Source organism: Sapajus apella, unplaced genomic scaffold (genome assembly GCF_009761245.1).
Source record: "Sapajus apella isolate SASKATOON/1434 unplaced genomic scaffold, GSC_monkey_1.0 scaffold56, whole genome shotgun sequence".
Taxonomy (NCBI): Eukaryota; Metazoa; Chordata; class Mammalia; order Primates; family Cebidae; genus Sapajus; species Sapajus apella.
The window spans coordinates 432,233-450,576 of record NW_022436996.1 but is presented as its reverse complement, the minus strand read 5'-3'; the positions used below and the strand labels follow the sequence as shown (position 1 = coordinate 450,576).

Here is an 18,344-nt window from a genome sequence, read left to right as displayed (position 1 = left end):
GGAGGAGCAGGCACCCACACCTGCAGTGAGATAGTGATGGAGCAGGAGCGTGGGAGGACTGGGCCCCACACCTGCAGCTAGACAGTGATGGAGCAGGAACGTGGGAGGAGCTGCCTGTAGTGTCCCATCCTATTCTGGAATAAATAGAGAAACCCTCCGCACAAATAAGCTTTGAATACAAGTGAACTGGCTCACTGTGTTAGCATTTACACAAGATGGTTTGGAAAATCAAGCCACCTCTTAGTGATATCCCACCAAGGCATTCAATAGTTCTGAAGTTTTAATTTATGAGTGATTATTCCAAAGTGCCAAAGAAATTGAGAAACAGAATATAACAAATTTGAACAAAGCAAATCTGTTACCAAATTTTAAATTCTGTTCACTAAGTCAAAAATCTGCTTCTCACTAATACATATTCATAAACATTTGCTTATGTTGCATAAAACAGAATCTAAAGTGGCACAAACATCACAGAGAAAGACTGGGACGTACAGGTATCCTAAAAAACACAGTCCTACGTCACACAGGAACACATGAACACATATTTGGTTTTAAATCTTATCTTTCAACTTAAAAAAAAAAGACTCAAGGCCAGGCGCAGGGGCTCACGCTTGTAATCCCAGCAGTTTGGGAGGCCAAGATGGGCACATCACGAGGTCAGGAGTTCGAGACCAGCCTGGCCAACACAGTGAAACCCCATCTCTACTAAAAATATGTAAGTTAGCTGGGTGTAGTGGTGGATGCCTGTAATCCCTGCTACCTGGGAGGCTGAGGCAGAAGAATCGCTTGAACCCATGAGGCGGAGGTTGCAGTGAGCTGAGATCGTGCCACTGCACTCCAGCCTGGGCAACGGAGCTAGACTCCACCTAAAAAAAAAAAAAAAAAAAAACCAAAAAAAAAACCTTTTTTATCTTCTAATTATAAAACAAATTTTTATATTTATATTGTTTCTATGAACTAATCATTGTATGATTAAAGATTCTATTATATTTGAGTTGACACCACCTGCAAAAATCTTTTTAATGTTATCTTTTAAAAGAACAAAGGCATATTTTAGATTCTAATATGCTGCTATTACTGAAGTTGTTTTGTTTAGAAAAATTAAAACAAATATGCAAAGACAGAATACTGAACTGTGCTCCAGGAACTCTTGTTTAATCCTCACCAGAACCTTTTAACAATCAGTGGCTCCATCTAACAGCTAACACAATGCCTCAGGGGAACAGGTAGAATAAAGATATCCAGATCCAAAGGACTCCAGAGTCCTTCCTGTTATGTCCTGCTAAAGTATACAGGATGGAACTGACATAAATGGTCAAATTTTTTTTGCCAATTAAATCATATTCTTCCCATTTCCAAACATAAAAAAAATTGGGAGCTAACATTTAAAATAAAAATAAAATAAAATAAATGTCTTTCTTCAAACAACACTCTCCTTGAAGACCAGTATTAACAATTAGAACTTGCATAGGATTTTATTGTTCATAAATTCCATGTCCTATGCATGATATAAGCATTTTTTTTTTTTTTTTTTTTGAGATAGAGTCTCACTCTGTCATTCTGGCTGGAATGCAGTGGTGCAATCTTGGCTCACTACAACCTCCGCCTCTGGGTTCAAGCGATTCTCCTGCCTCAGCCTCTCAAGTAGCTGGGACTACAGGTGCCCTCCCAACACAACTGGCTAATTTTTGTAGTTTTAGTAGAGACGGGGTTTTGCCATGTTAACCAGGCTGGTCTCAAACTCCTGGCCTCAAGTGATCCTCCCACAAGTGCTGGGATTACAGGCATGAGTCACCATACCCAGCCGAAGTAAGCATTTTTAATTACAAAAAAAAGTACAGGAGGTACTTCACAGGGAACGTAGAAGAGTAATTTTTAAATTCCATTAGCATTTGTAACACTGAAACATGCGGTTATCAATTAATCCTGTTGACTCATTCCTTTTCTAAAGTAGAAACCTAGAATAAGTTTAGAGAGGTAATGTGAGAAAATACAAAGATGCTATGTCTAATTCTATCATACCTGAGGCACTGCTGATTTAATGACTTTAAAATTGAAAGCATAAACTGATAAAATGATTCTTTTAGAAACAAAATGCCATTAATCCTGAAATCATGAACTTGCCAACCAAGTCCATTTACTCAAGATTCTTCCTCATTCCAAGAACGATTTGAGCTTTGCTCAATGCTGCATAGCCCTTTAGGCACTATTTTAAAAATTAAAAAACAAAACTCACAAAATTCTTACTTGAAGCAATGGCTGGTTGCAGGGAAGAATTCTTTCCCTCTCTTGGACCACAACTAAAGGGGAAGGAAGAAGGAATCTGAGTCACTGGCACAGCATCCGAGAGCGTGCCCTGGGGCACCAGCACATGTGGGCGTCAACCCCACTGTTCCCAGAGCACACCTAAGTCACAGGGTCACCCATTCACTGGCCATCTGAAAACACCAACCTTCCTACACCATGTGGCAAGTCTATTTTAAGCCTATAAAATGAAAAAAAAAAAAAAATCTAAGCAGGTAGCTTTGTTTCCTTATCTAAAATCAACAGAATCTCAAAAACAGAACAGATAAGGCAAAGAGGACAAGAGAACCACGGTTCTACAAGAACAAGAGACGCCTCTTCTTTATTAGTTACATCACAAGGGAAATCTGAAACTCTGGTTTCTAGAAGCCTTTGGGCAAGCAACATACCACACCCTGACTTGGAAGCACTCAGCATACTACAGGTTTACTTCAACAGTCGTGGCTTGCATTCACAGAATTCAGTCCAGGGAAATACAAACTAAATATGCTGAATATTTAAAATGTTTTGTATTGTTCTGTCTGCATATGAATTAAAGTCAGTGCAAATGGTCAAAAAGGCTTGCAGAAAGTTACAACTGCCCAGAAAATTTTGGTTCACACGCAGCACAACCAAAGGGAGTCCGAGGTTCTGACACACACAGAACACCTTCCTGGAGCAGCCAGGACTCGGGATGGCTGACAAAGGTGAGGAGCATGAGAAACCCAAGACTCCATTCAGTGCTTTCCAAGAAGGCTGGTGCCCTACGCTGGAGGGGAAAGAAGCACTTATGTGGGGCCTGGGGAAAAGCAATTCAGAACCACTACCTCATATTATCAGATTACGATGAGAAAAAAATATTAGGGACAGAATTCCTGACAGTGGACAAGACTTCCAGGCACATGGCGTTTAAATGTTTAGAACTGCAAGCCATGAGGATCTGACACAGCACCTGTTACCTCTCCACACCAGTGGGATCTCTGCTACCCCCTACAGCTAGGCTGCTCAAGTTAGCAGAGGAAAGTGACTTAAATGTAATTTGGTACCAACACAAATTTGTGCCTTCTTATCTTTGTATAATCAAACGCCTTTACTCATCTCCCAAACTATCTATCCCTCCTCAAGATCCTCAAATCCTAACTGCCCATCTCCTGTGTTCTATAGAGACTTTGGTCAGTATTCATGGAAACTGAAAAAGCGGGTCAGAAATCTTAATAATGGTATTTTTTTCAAAGACATTAGAAAGCTTTATCCAAATAGCTGCTTCTACAAAAAAAGTATTCAAGGTTAGAAAGGTAGAGAGGAATCTAAAAACATCTGTCAATTCTGTAATAAACTGTCACAGTATGGTCAAATTACTACTTCAAATAGTAAAAGGAAATTACCCCAAATAACCGTTATTATCTATTTCTCGTCTACATAAAAAGAAAGCAATCGGCCTGTAATCCCAGCACTTTGGGAGGCTGAGGCAGGTGGATCACAAGATGAGGAGATCAAGACCATCCTGGGTAACACAGTGAAACCCCATCTCTACTAAAAACACAAAAAATTAGCTGGGCATGGTGGTACCTGCCTGTAGTCCCAGCTACTTGGGAGGCGGAGGCCGGAGAATCACCTGAACCTGAGAGGCAGAGGTTGCAGTGAGCCAAGATCATGCCACTGCACTGCAGCCTGGGTGACAGAGCAAGACTCCATCTCAGAAAAAAATAAAGAAAGAAAGAAAAAGAAACACAAATAAAAAAGCAAGCAATCAATTAATTCACATAGTAAATAAAGCAACTGATGTTTTACAAAACCCACGAGGTTATAATTTTCTCTGTGGTTTATGGGCTTCGATTACTGCAACTGATAACTGGACACACCAAAAAGAACACTTTGGTGCAGTGACATTGCTTAAAAATCCATCTGTTTAAGGTCATTTCTTAACAGAAAACATTTTTAAAGTTCTCCCCAGGTGATTTTTACACTAGTGAGAAACTTCACTAGGAAATCTGAAAAGACACTAATATCCCTGAAGTTTTTAACTGAGAACACAGGCAGTGATCAGTCACTCCTTGACTGCCTCACCACAAATCAAACAGTGTTGTCTACCAGAGCTACAACAAATTGTTGCTTTCTTATGTCACCTAAAACTCCTAACAGTTTAAAATAAGGACTGCCTGCCAATGAGAGGTATGATGGCTGAGCCACAGCTGTGACGACTATGGGCCCCAGAGACGCAAGGCTCTTCTGGGCTGAAGGAGAACAGCAGTAGCAGAGCCAGTGCTTACACAGGCTGCGTAGGAAGTACTGGCCTAGGGAAAGAAGGCTTCCACACTATTTTCAACACTTGTTGCTATTTCTTCATTATACAAGTGACTATTATCTATTTTTGTAAAACAGAGTAAAAGAAAAATTTAAAAACATTTATCCCAGCATACCTTCCATAACAAAGCTGTCTAAATTACCTGAAATCCAATTCTTAGTTTTAATGCATATGAGAACATACCCTGAATTTCATGTGACATCTGACATAGAATCATCCATTTATTTTTGAAAGGGGTTAAGTCCCCTTTCAATGCATGCGTGAAGTGACAGAATTTTAGCCAGGACTAATATTCAACGGCAGAGTCAAAACAAGGACGCCTCATAGCTTCTACTCAGAACAGAATATCTCTTCATGAAAACACTAATATCGACAGACTTAATACCTTACACCTGCCTATGAATAGTATTTTTCAAAGATCTGAAGCATATTCTCACAACATTCTGAAGTCCTTTAGACATTTTCTTGTCTCTGCTTTTAGCAAGAAAAGTCACATAAGTAAATTATTTGATGACTTAAGCTGAAGTTCTAGCACGAGTTACATCGGTAACACAAGTTAAAACGAGGCCAAGAGTAGGAAATCTGTCTTCTCATCTCCTTCACTGAAACACCTGAGACAATCTGGTTGTTTTTATCTTAAATTTAAATCAAATGAATATTAATTCAAATTTACACGCTTATCTTTTGACTGGAGTGAATAAAAAGATAAATGGGCAACTGCAGCACTGAATTAATTGCATATATTTTGTATACTATCTAAAATCAATCCAGCTTTGTGTGACGCTCTATATATACAGTGTATATAGTTTAATATACATATAAAAAGAGAAACTATATGAGATTGTAAAAACACGGTTATATAAAATCCCTTAGAATTACAGAAGTGACAGGAATGCTAAAAATCTATCTACATGGATTCAGAAGTAACATCGGACTTGTAATTTATCTGTGATTTTTATATTTTCAGAAATAAGTTTATACATCTCCTAAGAGCTTAGCTTTAATCTCATGCAGATAGTAAATTATCTCAAGTGAAGGAAGTCAGAAATTTACCACCCAAAAACCTGTTTCCTTTTTAATTCTTTATTTGTACACAACGAACAAACAGTAAATAATCAGGCATGTGAAAACACTAGGACTTTTTTCCTGAATATGGCCATGACTGGATGTTTGACACCCAGGTTGCAGAACATCTTTCCCGATTATAGCCTGTGTACCACACTGCTGTTTGCTGTTACACATTCCCCATAAAGTATCAGACAGGAAATACATGGGGCACTTGTGGGCCGTGAGGTCTCTGTCACAACTACTCAACCACAGTTGGTGTGTTGACTAATAAGCATGGCTGTGTTCCAACAGAACTTTAATATGGTCACTGAAATTTGAATTTCATAACATTTTCACCTGACATAAATTACTTTCCTCCAGCTATTAAAAAATGTAAAAGCTATTCATTGGCCACAAAAACAAACAGAAGGCCAGGCCATGAGCTGAGCTTGCTGCCCGCTGAATGGGACACGTGCACACCAGCAAAAGGATGGCACTGCAGGGTGGGGCCATACAGCTTCCCAGAGAGCAGGCCCCACAGCTCCAGGTGCAGAAAAATGTCTGCCAAACATTCCTTTTTTTACTGTAAATGCCCGAACCTTAAAATTGGGGTAACTAAAGAGTTTGAAAACTGAACCCACTGACCTCCAATTTGTTACCTATTTACATACATTCCCTGCTTATCTACATTGCTACTTTCTGGGACTTTGGTTACCCACAGTCAACCAAGGTCAGAAAATACTAAATGGAAACTTCCAGAAATAAACAATTCATCAGTTTTAAATGGCATGCTGTTCTGAGTAGGGTGATGAAATCTCACGCCATCCTGCTGGAGACATAAGCCCGCTCTGCCCAGCATGTTCACATGGCACGTGCTCCTACCCACTCACCTGAGCTGTCTTAGTGATCAGCTCGTGTTGTGGTATTGCCGAGCTCGTGTTCAAGTCAACCTTATTTTACTTATTGATGGCCCAAAATACATGAGTAGTGATGCTGGCAATTCAGAGAAGCCGTAAGCTTCCTTTAAGTGAAAAGGCAAAAGTTCTTGACTTACTAAGGAAAGAAAAAGTATCATACATTGAGGTTGCTAAGATGTAAGAACGAATCTTCCATCTGTGAAACTCAAGAAGGAAAAATAATTTCATGCTAGTTTTGCTGTCACATGTCAAACTTTAAGATGGAAAAGGCATTAAATTTGTGGCTGGCGCCTGGCACAGTGGCTGACGCCTATCCCAGCACTTTGCCTGTAATCCCAGCACTTTGGGAGGCTATGCTGGGTGTATCACTTGAGGTCAGGAGTTCAAGACCAGGCTGGCCAACACAGCGAAATCCCATCTCTAAAAAAAAAAAAAAAAAAAAAAAAAAAAAATTAGCCAGGCATGGTGGCGGGAGCCTGTAATTCCAACTACTTGGGAAGGGCTGAGGCACAAGAATTGCTTGAACTGGGGAGGCAGAGGTTGCAGTGAGCTGAGATAGCGCTACTACACACCAGCCTCACTGACAGGAGACTGTCTTGAAAACTAAATAAATAAATAAATAAATAAACACATAAATTTGTGGGTAGAAGAAAAAACAGCTCTTCTGATTGACAGCAATTCGGTTTGGTATTACCCCATTTTACTGGGGGTCTTGGAAAATATCCCCCACAGATAAGAGGGGACTATTGAAGTAAACTTTAGATCACATTAACCCAATTTAAAAATGGGCAAAAGTGGCCGGGGGCGGTGGCTCACACTTGTAATCCTAGCACTTTGGGAGGCCGAGGCAGGCAAATCAAGAAGTCGGGAGATCGAGACCATCCTGGCCAACATGGTGAAACCTCGTTACAAAAATTACTAAATTACAAAACTACTTATTACAAAAATTACTATGAATACAAAAATTAGCTGGGCGTGGTGACACATGCCTATAGTCCCAGCTACTTGGGAGGCTGAGGCAAGAGAATTGCTTGAATCTGGGAGGCAGAGATTGCAGTGAGCCAAGACTGCGCCACTGCACTCCAGAATGGTGACAGAGCAAGACTCCCTCTCAAAAAAAAGAAAAAGGTATTTGTATAAACACTTTTCCAAAGAGGATATAAAATGTCCAATGAGCATGGGAAAAGATGCTCAACATTATCAGTTAGAGAAATACAAATCAAATCACAATGAAATATCACTTTGTGTCCACTAGGATGGTTAAAATAAAAAAAATACAGACAATATTAAATTCAGCCTAAAGCTGTGTCCTTACATATTATTGTAAATTCAGCCTAAAGGTTTCCTAACTGGATGTGTAAACAGACTGAGCCTAATGCCAATCATCAGGTTTCAGCCAATCACAGGCAGCCAACTGTTCAAACCACATCCAAATAAGGCAAATGCAGAACTGTAACCTGGCTGGCTGTTTCTAAACCTCACTTTCTTTTTCTGCTCATAAATCTTCTTCCACCTCATGGATACACTGGAGCCTCCTTCAACCTATTCTCATCCAACGGCTGCCCAATTCATGAACTGTTCTTTGCTCAATTAAACTACGTTAAACTTAATTTGTCTGAGATTTTCATTTTAACAAAAAGTTTTGATGAAGACATGGGGAAATCGAAACTCTCATTTGTTGCCAGTGGTAACCTTCTGAAAAACAATTTAGCAGATCTTCAAAATATGTAAACATAGAGGTACCATATGACCCACTCTACCCATGGGTATATACACAAGAAAAAGGAAAACACACATCCAGACAAAAACTGTACATGAATGCTCACAGCAACATGATTTATATTTGCCAAAAAGTGGAAACAACTCAAAGGATCATTACTTAATAAATAGCTAAACAAAATGCAGCCTTTTCATACAACAGAATTATTTGTTAATACAAGGAAACAAAACACTAATATGTGTTACATTACCTCGTAATTGAAAGAAGTGGGTCGGGCATGGTGTGTCTCATGTCTATAATCCCAGCACTTTGGAAGGCTGAGAGGCAGGAAGATCACTTGAGCCCAGAAGTTCGAGAGCAGCCCAATACAGTGAGACCCCATCTCTCGCGTGCCTGTAATCCCAGCTACTCAGGAGGCTGAGGCAGGAGAATTGCCTGAACCCAGGAGGCGGAGGTTGCAGTGAGCCGAGATCGCGCCATTGCACTCCAGCCTGGGTAACAAGAGCGAAACTCCATCTCAAAAAAAAAAAAAAAAAAAAACCGCACGGTGGTGCATGCCTGTGGTCCCAACTGTTCAAGAGGCTGAGATGGAAGGATCACTTCAGCTTGGGAAGTGGAGGCTGCAATGGGCTATGATCGCGTCATTGCACTCCAGCCTGGGTGACAGAGTGAGACCTGTCTTGAATAAATATTTTTTTTTTTAAAAAAGAAAGAAGCTCATCACAAAGATACATGTTGTAAGATTTCATTTACACAGGATGTGCAGGTGTCTTGTCTTCCCAAAGAGAAAAAGTGAATTAGTGGGTGGCTAGCGTGGAGGTGACAGGGAGAGCAGTGGAGGGGTCTGAGGATTGTGGGCTAATGGGTGTAGGCCTTCTTTACGGAAGACAAAAGGTTCTACTAAGAAATTTTGATGATGGTTGCACAATCATGAAAATATACTGAAAAAGTTAATTGCATAGTTTAAATGGCTGGATTGTATGGTACGTGAATTATATCTCAATACAGCTGTTAAAAAAATAAAAGGGGTAAGGCACAGTGGCTCATGTCTGCAATCCCAGCATTCTGAGAGGCCAAGGTAGGAGGGTCACTTGAGACCAGGAACTCAAGGCTACAGTGAGCTGTGATTACACCCTGCACTCCAGTGTGGCAACAGAATGAGACTCTCTCTTAAAAAAAAGAAAAAAAGAAAGAAAATTAAAATTAAGAAAAAGAAATGAATATCTCAATCTCTAAAACACATACTGCTTTTACCATGGCCCACTGACTTTAATCAGATACTTCCCCAAATAATAACAGAACAAAATAAGTAAAGCCAGACGACCAGCAGTAAATCAGTGGCCTAACTCACAGCTCCTTGTTCATGGCTTAACCAACCAACAAAGGTACCTCAGCGATCTATTTGGTCCTTAAAGAGCACATGGCTCAGCCTCAATGATAAATGAGGGGCAAAGCCATTCCACTGTGAGTCCCAAATTATCCGCCAAATTAGTTAAACACTGAGAAACACATCAGAACTATTTGGTGAGACCATAAAGATGAACCCCACAGACACCTGAAAACACAGGAGCACACAGGTACATGAACACAAGCTCACGCACACGTGCACAGCCTGCCAGAGCTCACGCACACACCTGAAAACACTGGAAACACTGCAGGATTCAGGGGAGGCAGAGACCACAGAGTGGGGAGTCAACTTCATGTGGCTGTTCTCCTTCTAGGTTGTGCTACAAGAGGTTGAGAAATCCAGAAAAATGTGGTTGAGATTCCAAGAAGCCAGCAGGCCTTATGGCCGTCTCGGGAGACTGGTGGGACAAGAACCGGAGTCTGGTCAGCTGAACAACCAGAACCTGAAGGGCCCAGATCCCTGAGAGAGGGAAGCGAGAAGAAGGGTACAGACTCTCTGAAGAGGAATTTGCTAAGTTCCTAAGCTACCCAGGGCAGAAGCTAACCTTCAAGGAGCAAAACAGAGCTTTTGGCAAAAGCATGTTGTACTGAGAAAGCACAAACTGGACTTTGGGACAGACCAGGAGGCGCTTAGGAAACACTGCAGATTCTGAGTCACAACATCAGGAGGGCTGGGCTTTAGATCGGAAAGGATCAGGGGCAGCCAGAGCTTCCGCAGGCGGGCTCAGAATTGCCCTGCAGAAGCCAGCCTGCTCCCGCTCTGCCTTCCAGAGGACAGGGGAGTCTCTCTGGAGGAGGACAGGCTTCAGAGCAGGGATGGGCTTGGCCAGCTCCTGCTCATAGCCACCTCCCCGAAACCACTAACTTCCAAGGTGTGAATATTCCCGCCATGGCCAATTTCAAGCTACCAAACCATCTAACTGAATGTGGAGATGGAAGAAATGCACAGTCACGTGAAGGTGGCATGAGTGGAAATGTAAATTCCCTCTGGCTTACATCAGGGAAATGTAAGCCAGAGCCACGAATCCCACTTCACACCCACTAGGACAGCAGTAACAATAAAAAACAGAAAAAAACAAGTGTTGGCAAGGATGTGGAGGAAGTCCACCTTGATATATGGCTGGTGAGAATGTAAAACGGTATAGGCATTGTGAAAATAGTCTGGCATTCCTCAAAATGGTAAATATCAACCCAACAATTCTATTCCTAGGTGTATACTTGGAAGAATTGAAAATCGGTATTCAAACAAAAACTCGTACATCAATGTTTATGGCAGTACCATTCACAACAGTCTCATTTTATGGCAGCAGCATTCACAATATTCAGGTGGAAACAACCCAAATGACCATCGTGGACGAATGGATAATCAAACTGTGGGGCAGCCGCATACAGGAATATTCAGCTTTAAAGAGATGATACACTGGTGTACGCTACAATGCAAATGAACCTCAAAACTATACTAACTGAAAGAAGCCACACATAGATCACACAGATATTAACATGCCTCCATTCACATGAAATATCCAGAACAGGTAAGGCCACAGAGACAAAGCAGACGTGGTTGCCATGGGTTGGGGAGGGGAGCCAGGGCATGACTGCTAATGGGCACAAAACAGGGTTCCTTTTGGGGCAGAGAAAATGTTTTGGAACCAGACAGAAGTGACAATTACACCTCATGTAAAGGTAATAAATGGCACTGAACTGTGTCATTTAAAATGGTTTTATGTTATCTGAATTTACTGCAGTAAGAATAAAACAAAGAAAACAGCTATCAAGCAAAGAAAAGATATAGACAAACCTAAAACGCATATTTTTAAGTGAAATAAACCAATCTGAAAAAGCCAATACTTTATAATTCCAATATATGACATTCTAGAATGGGCAAAACAATGAGATCAGTGAGCACAGGCAGACGGAGAGGAAGTGCTGAAATGCAGAAGATTTTTAGGGCCGGGAAACTATTTTGTGACATTGTAATAGTTGATTCGTGACATTAACCATTTGTCAAGACCCACAGAGTGCTCCATACAGAGAATGAGCCGTACTGTAAACCGTGGGCTTCAGTTAACATTGTTAAATATATCAACGTGTGGGTTCATTAGTTGTGACAAATGTAGGACAGGAAATTTTAAGAAGGGATGTGGGGGCTCTGTATTATCTGCTCAATTTTTCTGGAAACCCAGGGTTGTTCTGAAAAATGAAGTCTATTAATTTAAGAAAGCGAAAGTGAAGTAAATACCTATCAAGACGAAAATAGAGAAAATCCATTGCTGGCAGACTTGCACCAAAAGAAATACTAAAGTTAGTTCTTCACGCAGGAGGAAAATAATCCTAGACAAAATGTGTAACAGCAAGAAACAAACAAAGACAAGGGACAGCCCTTCTGTTACTAGTCCTGATTACTCTCACAGATCAATAACATTTAAAGAATATATGGCAGTCTGGTTGTCACCTCATAATGTATTTAAGAATGCTGACAGTATATAAGCTTGAAACACCCAGAGAAGCTCCCACTGGCCAACAAGGAGGTGGGTCATTCACTTGCATTGGTTTTGCTCTTCTGGAAACTGTAACCCGCCACCACGCTGGCATCTCTGGTGCCTTCCACAAGCACAGGTGTTATGGGCTGGGCCCAGCTCCCAGGGCACTGAGTACGGCCAGGTGGGGTCACCTGACTTCTACTGGGGTGACTACAGAGTCTCTCAGACCTTAGCTCCTCCTCTAACAGCAGAAACGACATACAATTCTCTTGGGGTTGTAAAAATGACTTGGACGGTGCCGAGTCCCCAGTTCCTCCTCTACTACCATCGAGAGAGGAGAGCACAGAATGCACAGCAGCCTCAGACCTCACAGGTCAAGGGCTGCCTCTGCTCACCTCTGACATTAGCAGGGCTTGTTTCCTTACTTATAAAGCGAAGATGGCAGGTTAGCTGTGAGGTTTAAATGACTTCCGTGTAAAGAGTTTAGAAGACAGCCTGCAATGAGTGCTAAGCACATTCCCGTTTGTTTTTCCACGGGATTTCTGTTACACTCCTCCTAGTGCAGTCAGCCCTTGTGAAGCTACGCACACGATCTTCCTCCTCTCCCTTGCCTGTCTCCTATCTCACCAGCGAGGCTCTGGGTGCTGTTGCACTGAGTCCTCTTGGAACTTCCTTGGGTTTCTTACACCAACATTAAAGACTAAATTAATCTCCCACCCCAGCCCCAGCTTCAAACTACTGCTCCTATCGTTCTAGCATTATTTCTACACCCTGGGGTTGTTGTTCCCATCCCCGGCTCACTCATCTACTTCCTTCCTCCCCAAAGCTATTCCCATGAGATTCGGGTGCTCCTTCCCCTTCAATGCTTAGATCTGTGCCCCTAGTCCCTCTGGATATCCCTGCCAAATCTATCTTGCTAAATCTCCCTTTTAAATAGGGACACATCCCTCTAGTTGGTATCTGGACGCTGCCCTGTGTCTAGGGATCAAGCCCCAACTCTTCCCCTCATGTAACTCACAGTGCTGCTTCCTGTGGTCATCTCAGTTCCCAACAGTTCCTAACCCTTCTTCCCACTGCACAGCTCCTCCTTATCCTGTGTGGATTTGCTTATTCCACCTCTGAAAGACCACACCCAACCTCAGGCACCAGGGCTACAGCCAAAAATGGAAAAAAAAAAAACCCTCAGTATTGAATCCAAGATGTGATCCATTATAAGCTGCACCAATACTTTAGGTGCCACTAAGAGCACTGTCCATTAACAATGACACCTTTGTAAAATAAATCTGATTTCTGAGATGTTAAGGCACAGGAAAAGCGCTAGAACTGAGCCTTCCTGGCTCCTGAATGCTCCAAGATACAGGGTTGTATGGGAAGCTGAGGAACAGCCCTCAAAAGATGGTCACGTCCTAATCTCTGAAATTTGTGAGTGTCGCCTTATACAGCAAAGAATGCTGCAGATGTGATAAAATAAAAGTTCTTTGGTGGTGGTGGATTACCCATGGATGCCCTAATGCCATCCCCAGTATTCTTAAAAAGGGAGGAAATTCCACCTCGGCAACACAGTGAGACAAAAATTGTTTAAAATTAGCAAATTAGCTAATCTAATCTAATTTGCTAATTAAGCTATCTGCAGGCCTGTAGTCCCAGATGCTCAAGAGGCTGAAGTGGAAGGGGTGCTTGAGTCCAGGAGATCAAGACTGCAGTGAGCTATGATCATGCAACTGCACTCCAGCCTCGACCCTTGTCTACGGAAAAGAAAGAAAAGAGGGAGGAACAGAGGTTTGACAAAACAGAAAGCAGAAAGACCCTATGAGGCTGGAAGCAGGGGCTCTGAAGGAGAAGGGCCTGCCGCCATGGAATGCGGCAGGCTGAGAAGCTAGAAAAGCAGGAATAGCTTCTCCAGGAGCCTCCAGAGTGCAGGACCTGCCCAGCCCTTCGTTCTAGCCCAGAGGGATTGATTTCGGACTTCTGGCCTCCAGAACCATTAGAAGATACGTATGTTGTTTGAAGCCACCAAGTTTATGGCACTTTGTCACAGTGGCCCCAAAACAGAGCAAGAATGACCATGTCATCATTTCCCTGCTGCTCCAGGAATGACGTTAACATTTATGGAGCATTTCTTTTAAAACTTCGCTTCACACACAACACCAATCGTTATTAAGTGAAATCAATTCTTGGATAAATTCCAAGATCTTTATATGTGCGGGGAGGGACAGGGGAGGAATAAGTAGGAATAGTATTGTTACTTTGTATTGGATTATGTTTAGGGTTTTGGTTTCAAAATTCCAGCCCTCAGATATTAAGGTAAACGGTGTTAACAAATTTTACTTATGCACTGAGTAGCCATTTAAAGACTTGTAACACAAATGAAACAAGTTAATGATCTCAGTACGCTCTTCACTTCTGATTGTGTATGAATGTCAACATCAGCTTTATATAACAACTTACAAACTGGGTAACAAGTAAAACCAAAAATAAAATTATAAGCCCACAACTAACTGAACAGCCCCTCCTCTCTGCCAGGGGCATTCCAAAGTTAACCTGTAAAACTACTTTAGGCCATGATGTTGGGGGGAGCATCAGACACACCTCATTACCATTACCATCAACACAGACCTTAAGGCTGAGACAACAGACTCCAAGTCTGAAAGGAAACATTTATCATCTATTCTCTCTGAAGCCTGCAGGTAGCAGGCTTCATCTGTACAATGAAATCTTAGTCTCCACAAGGTAATCCAGACATTGCTTTCTATTGATTCCAGGTCTCTAGATAGCAACTCAACCAACTGCCAATCAGAAAAATCTTTGAGTCCAGCTACGAGCTGGAGCGCCCCCACCACAGACCAGCTTCCAGTTGTCCCACATTTCTAAACCAATGTACAGCTTACATGTATTGATTGATACCTTATGTCTCCCTAAAACTTAAAGGTCAACCACCTTGGGCACATTAACCCTAGCAAAATGAAATACTAAATTAATTGAGACTTGTTTCAGATACTTTCGGTTTACAGATTAAACTAAATGCTTTTGGTTTTCAGATTAAACTAAATAAAAATACGTAAGAAAATTTCATAAGAAAAAGAAGGTGAAAGCATCATTCAGATTAATAATTTTAGCAATTTGATACTGAAATGTGAGCACCATAACCAAAAACTAGCATATAATATATACTCCAGCATAATATTTATGGCATAAAGCAAGTCAGATAATGTTCTTCTCTCTTGTCACTGGATTTGATTTCTACAGATCTACCTTACACTGGGAAACTTAAAACATATCAATCCCTCAGACATAAACAGAAGGAAACAACTCCACATGATACATGTTAAAATTAAACTATTACAACCGACCCCGAAATACGATGTGCACTTTCAAATCCCCACTTTTTAGTCACTAACCAGCACTTATTCGCACAAAGAAGTTACTGAATATTAGAATAATTAAATGTTATATATATGTATAAAATGTAAAATTAACTATCATTATCTATGGCATCAGGGTGTCTCCTGGAAGTGGAGCCAAGAAGGATGAGCCATGTCCTTGGAACAATATTTGTTTTAAGGAGGAAGACACAGAGCAAATCAAGGCAAGGAAGAAGAGTGACAACGTGGGCTCCTTGGATATTATTTTAGGGATATACACAGAAAAAGTGAGAGAAAGTGAAATTTTAAGGCATACATACTTGCAAGTGTTAATAATAACAAAGCATTGTGGTAGATAAATTCTTAGCAACAACATAAACAAACCACAGTGGAACAGAAACAAAGAAAAACCCCGGGGCTCATCTGTTCCATTTCAGCAGAAGTGGGGGAGGGAGGTAGCAAAGGCCACACCAGGACTTGCCTGCAAGGGGAGCATCGTCACAGCTGTGCATCTTAGGGCCTGTGACTCAGACGGCTGACCTGAGGACATGCCTCACTGCCCGCCGTCCACCCATGTCCAGTGTGTTCACTGGCTTCTCCCCATTCCAGCCTCATAACCACAGCACAGAGTCAGGCTCAACCCCCAAGAAACCAGAGAGGAAACAAGGTTAGTTAAAGAGTTGTGCCTGACTCACCCAAGGGCAGGGTGTTAGAAAGGGCTGGGTCTCAGGGCGGAACCCACACACCAGAGCTAGGGGCCGAGCTGTGGGCTCTGCAGAGACGGTGGGAGCCTCAAAGCTAACCAGACACCAGCAGCCATGCCTCAGCACACCCCACAGGGATGAAGGCAGCCCACTCAAATGGCCACTAGCCACATGACTGGTCACGTCCAGGCAAGGACAAACCAATTCAGCGAGTCATCTCAGGAACCTCAAAGTAGCCATCACTCAATTGTGCTACACGAAACCATTGCAGTTAAAAATACTTGTAATTGTTAACAAATTTTAATATACCAACACAGCACAGGGAAGAAAAGCCATCTGAATCTGTGACTCATTATGGAGGGAATGTTTTCTTCCAAAGGTTATTCAGATAAAAAGCGATGGGGATAAATCTTCTGTCTTTTAATACCATACCACGCAAAAACAAACACTGCCTTCCATGGCCAGACTTTTGCTTATGAAATTAACATGCCAGTCTAATGAGTTCAAAAATAATTCATATATCCTAGACACATATCTAATAAACAGCTCAAGTAAATAAGTTTTCATAACTTAAAAAGAGTAGGAAATTAAATATCTCAAATTCTATTTTTATCTCTTCTCATCATATAATATCTAACAATCTAGTTTTTCAAATGTCTATCAGACAGCATTTAAATAAAGCCTGGTAGTTCCATAACACAGATGATATTGCAATAGTCAAACTCTTATTACTGAATAATAACATAATATCCATAATACAGCATTTAAGAAAGGAGGATACTATACACACACATATGCATCCAAACATGTCATTAAAAGATGAGCAAAATCCACCAAATGTTGCTAATGGCGATCACTAGTAAGTAGAATTGCAGGTGACTTTTCTCCTCTTCATTCTTCTCCAAAGCTTATTATTCAATGAGCATGCTTTCTTCTCAAATCAAAAAAATTATGTTTTTAAAACCTGTCTAGCCATAAGCTAAGAAATGAAGAAAAATACAACTCCATGTTCATTAAAAATAGAAAGATAAAAGTAGACTTCACTATGTAACTGAACAAATTTTAAAAAAGAATCAGGCTGTTTCAATGACAATGTTACAAGTCATAAAGAAAGTGTAATGAAAACCATCATATTAGTATTTCTACAGCTGCTGTTGGTATGGTTATTCACTAATTCTAGCATGCAGTCACCAGGCACAAAACTAGTTGTTACCCAAGAGGACACTGCTGCTGTGAATACACAAGAGCATGTGGGTTGTGCTTCTTACTTTGTATGGATACTTTCCCCTCCCTCCCTCAGTCCCTCCTTCCATCCCTCCCTCTCTCTGTCCCTCCTTCCCTCCTTTTTTTTTTAAATGTTAGAAAGGGATTCTTTTTTTTTTTTGTTCTGTTGCCCAGGCTGGAGTGCAATGGCACGGTCTCAGCTCACTGCAACCACTGCCTCCTGGTTCAAGTGATTCTCTTGCCTCAGTCTCCCAAGTAGCTAGGATTATAGGCATGTGTCATCACACCTGGCTAATTTTTGTATTTTTAGTAGAGAGGGGTTTTCACCATGTTGGCCAGGCTGATCTCGAACTCCTGACCTCCTGATCTGCCTGTCTCAACCTCCCAAAGTTCTGGGATTACAGGCATGAATCACTGCGCCCAGCCATGTATTGATACTTTGATCTAGGTACTGCTATAATCCATTAAACCCTATTCAATTTATAATTTTCCACCAACTACCATTACAGATGGTTTGGTATTTTAGATGATATTAATACATTTTTTCCTGGATTAAAAAAAAATGAGTATGTATTACTTTTACTAAAAGAATGAGGGCAAGTCTAGAGATATTAGCCAAAGGATAGAACATTTCAATTATGAGGAGTAAGTTCAAGAGATCTATGGTACAACACTGTAACTATAGTTAGCAACAATGTAATATATTCTTGAAAAATCACTGAGATTTTCTAGTATTCCACCACAAAAAGTGGTTAAGCATGTGACATAATACATTTGTTAATTGGCTTGATACAGCAAATTCCACAATGTATACATTTTCAAAACAGGCTGAACACAATAAAAATAATACTTTTATCAGTTAAAAAATAATAGCCAGGTGCAATGGCTCACGCTT

General features: G+C 41.1%; 1 protein-coding gene and 1 long non-coding RNA gene across 8 annotated transcripts in view; both read right to left on the bottom strand.

Annotated features, from left to right (window-relative positions):
* LOC116527764 overlaps positions 1-15,996 on the bottom strand; it is a 19,025-nt gene extending 3,029 nt beyond the window's left edge. The window contains exons 1-2 of the long non-coding RNA XR_004258722.1: positions 13,729-15,996; positions 1,601-1,606 (exon numbers count right to left, since the gene is read on the bottom strand). This is a non-coding gene — a long non-coding RNA (uncharacterized LOC116527764). The remainder of the gene's footprint in view (positions 1-1,600; positions 1,607-13,728) is intronic.
* Positions 1-18,344, bottom strand: part of ESYT2 (extended synaptotagmin 2) — a 101,051-nt gene that overhangs the window by 73,002 nt on the left and 9,705 nt on the right. The window contains exon 1 of one of the 7 annotated variants that reach the window (XM_032244868.1): positions 16,003-17,498. The exons of 5 other annotated variants lie outside the window; for them this stretch is intronic. In XM_032244868.1, the coding sequence (XP_032100759.1) occupies positions 16,003-16,071 (69 nt within the window). In that variant the 5' untranslated portion in view covers positions 16,072-17,498. Of the gene's footprint in view, positions 1-2,247; positions 3,698-16,002; positions 17,499-18,344 lie in introns of those variants that run through there. One more of the 7 variants, XM_032244869.1, reaches the window with a different exon arrangement.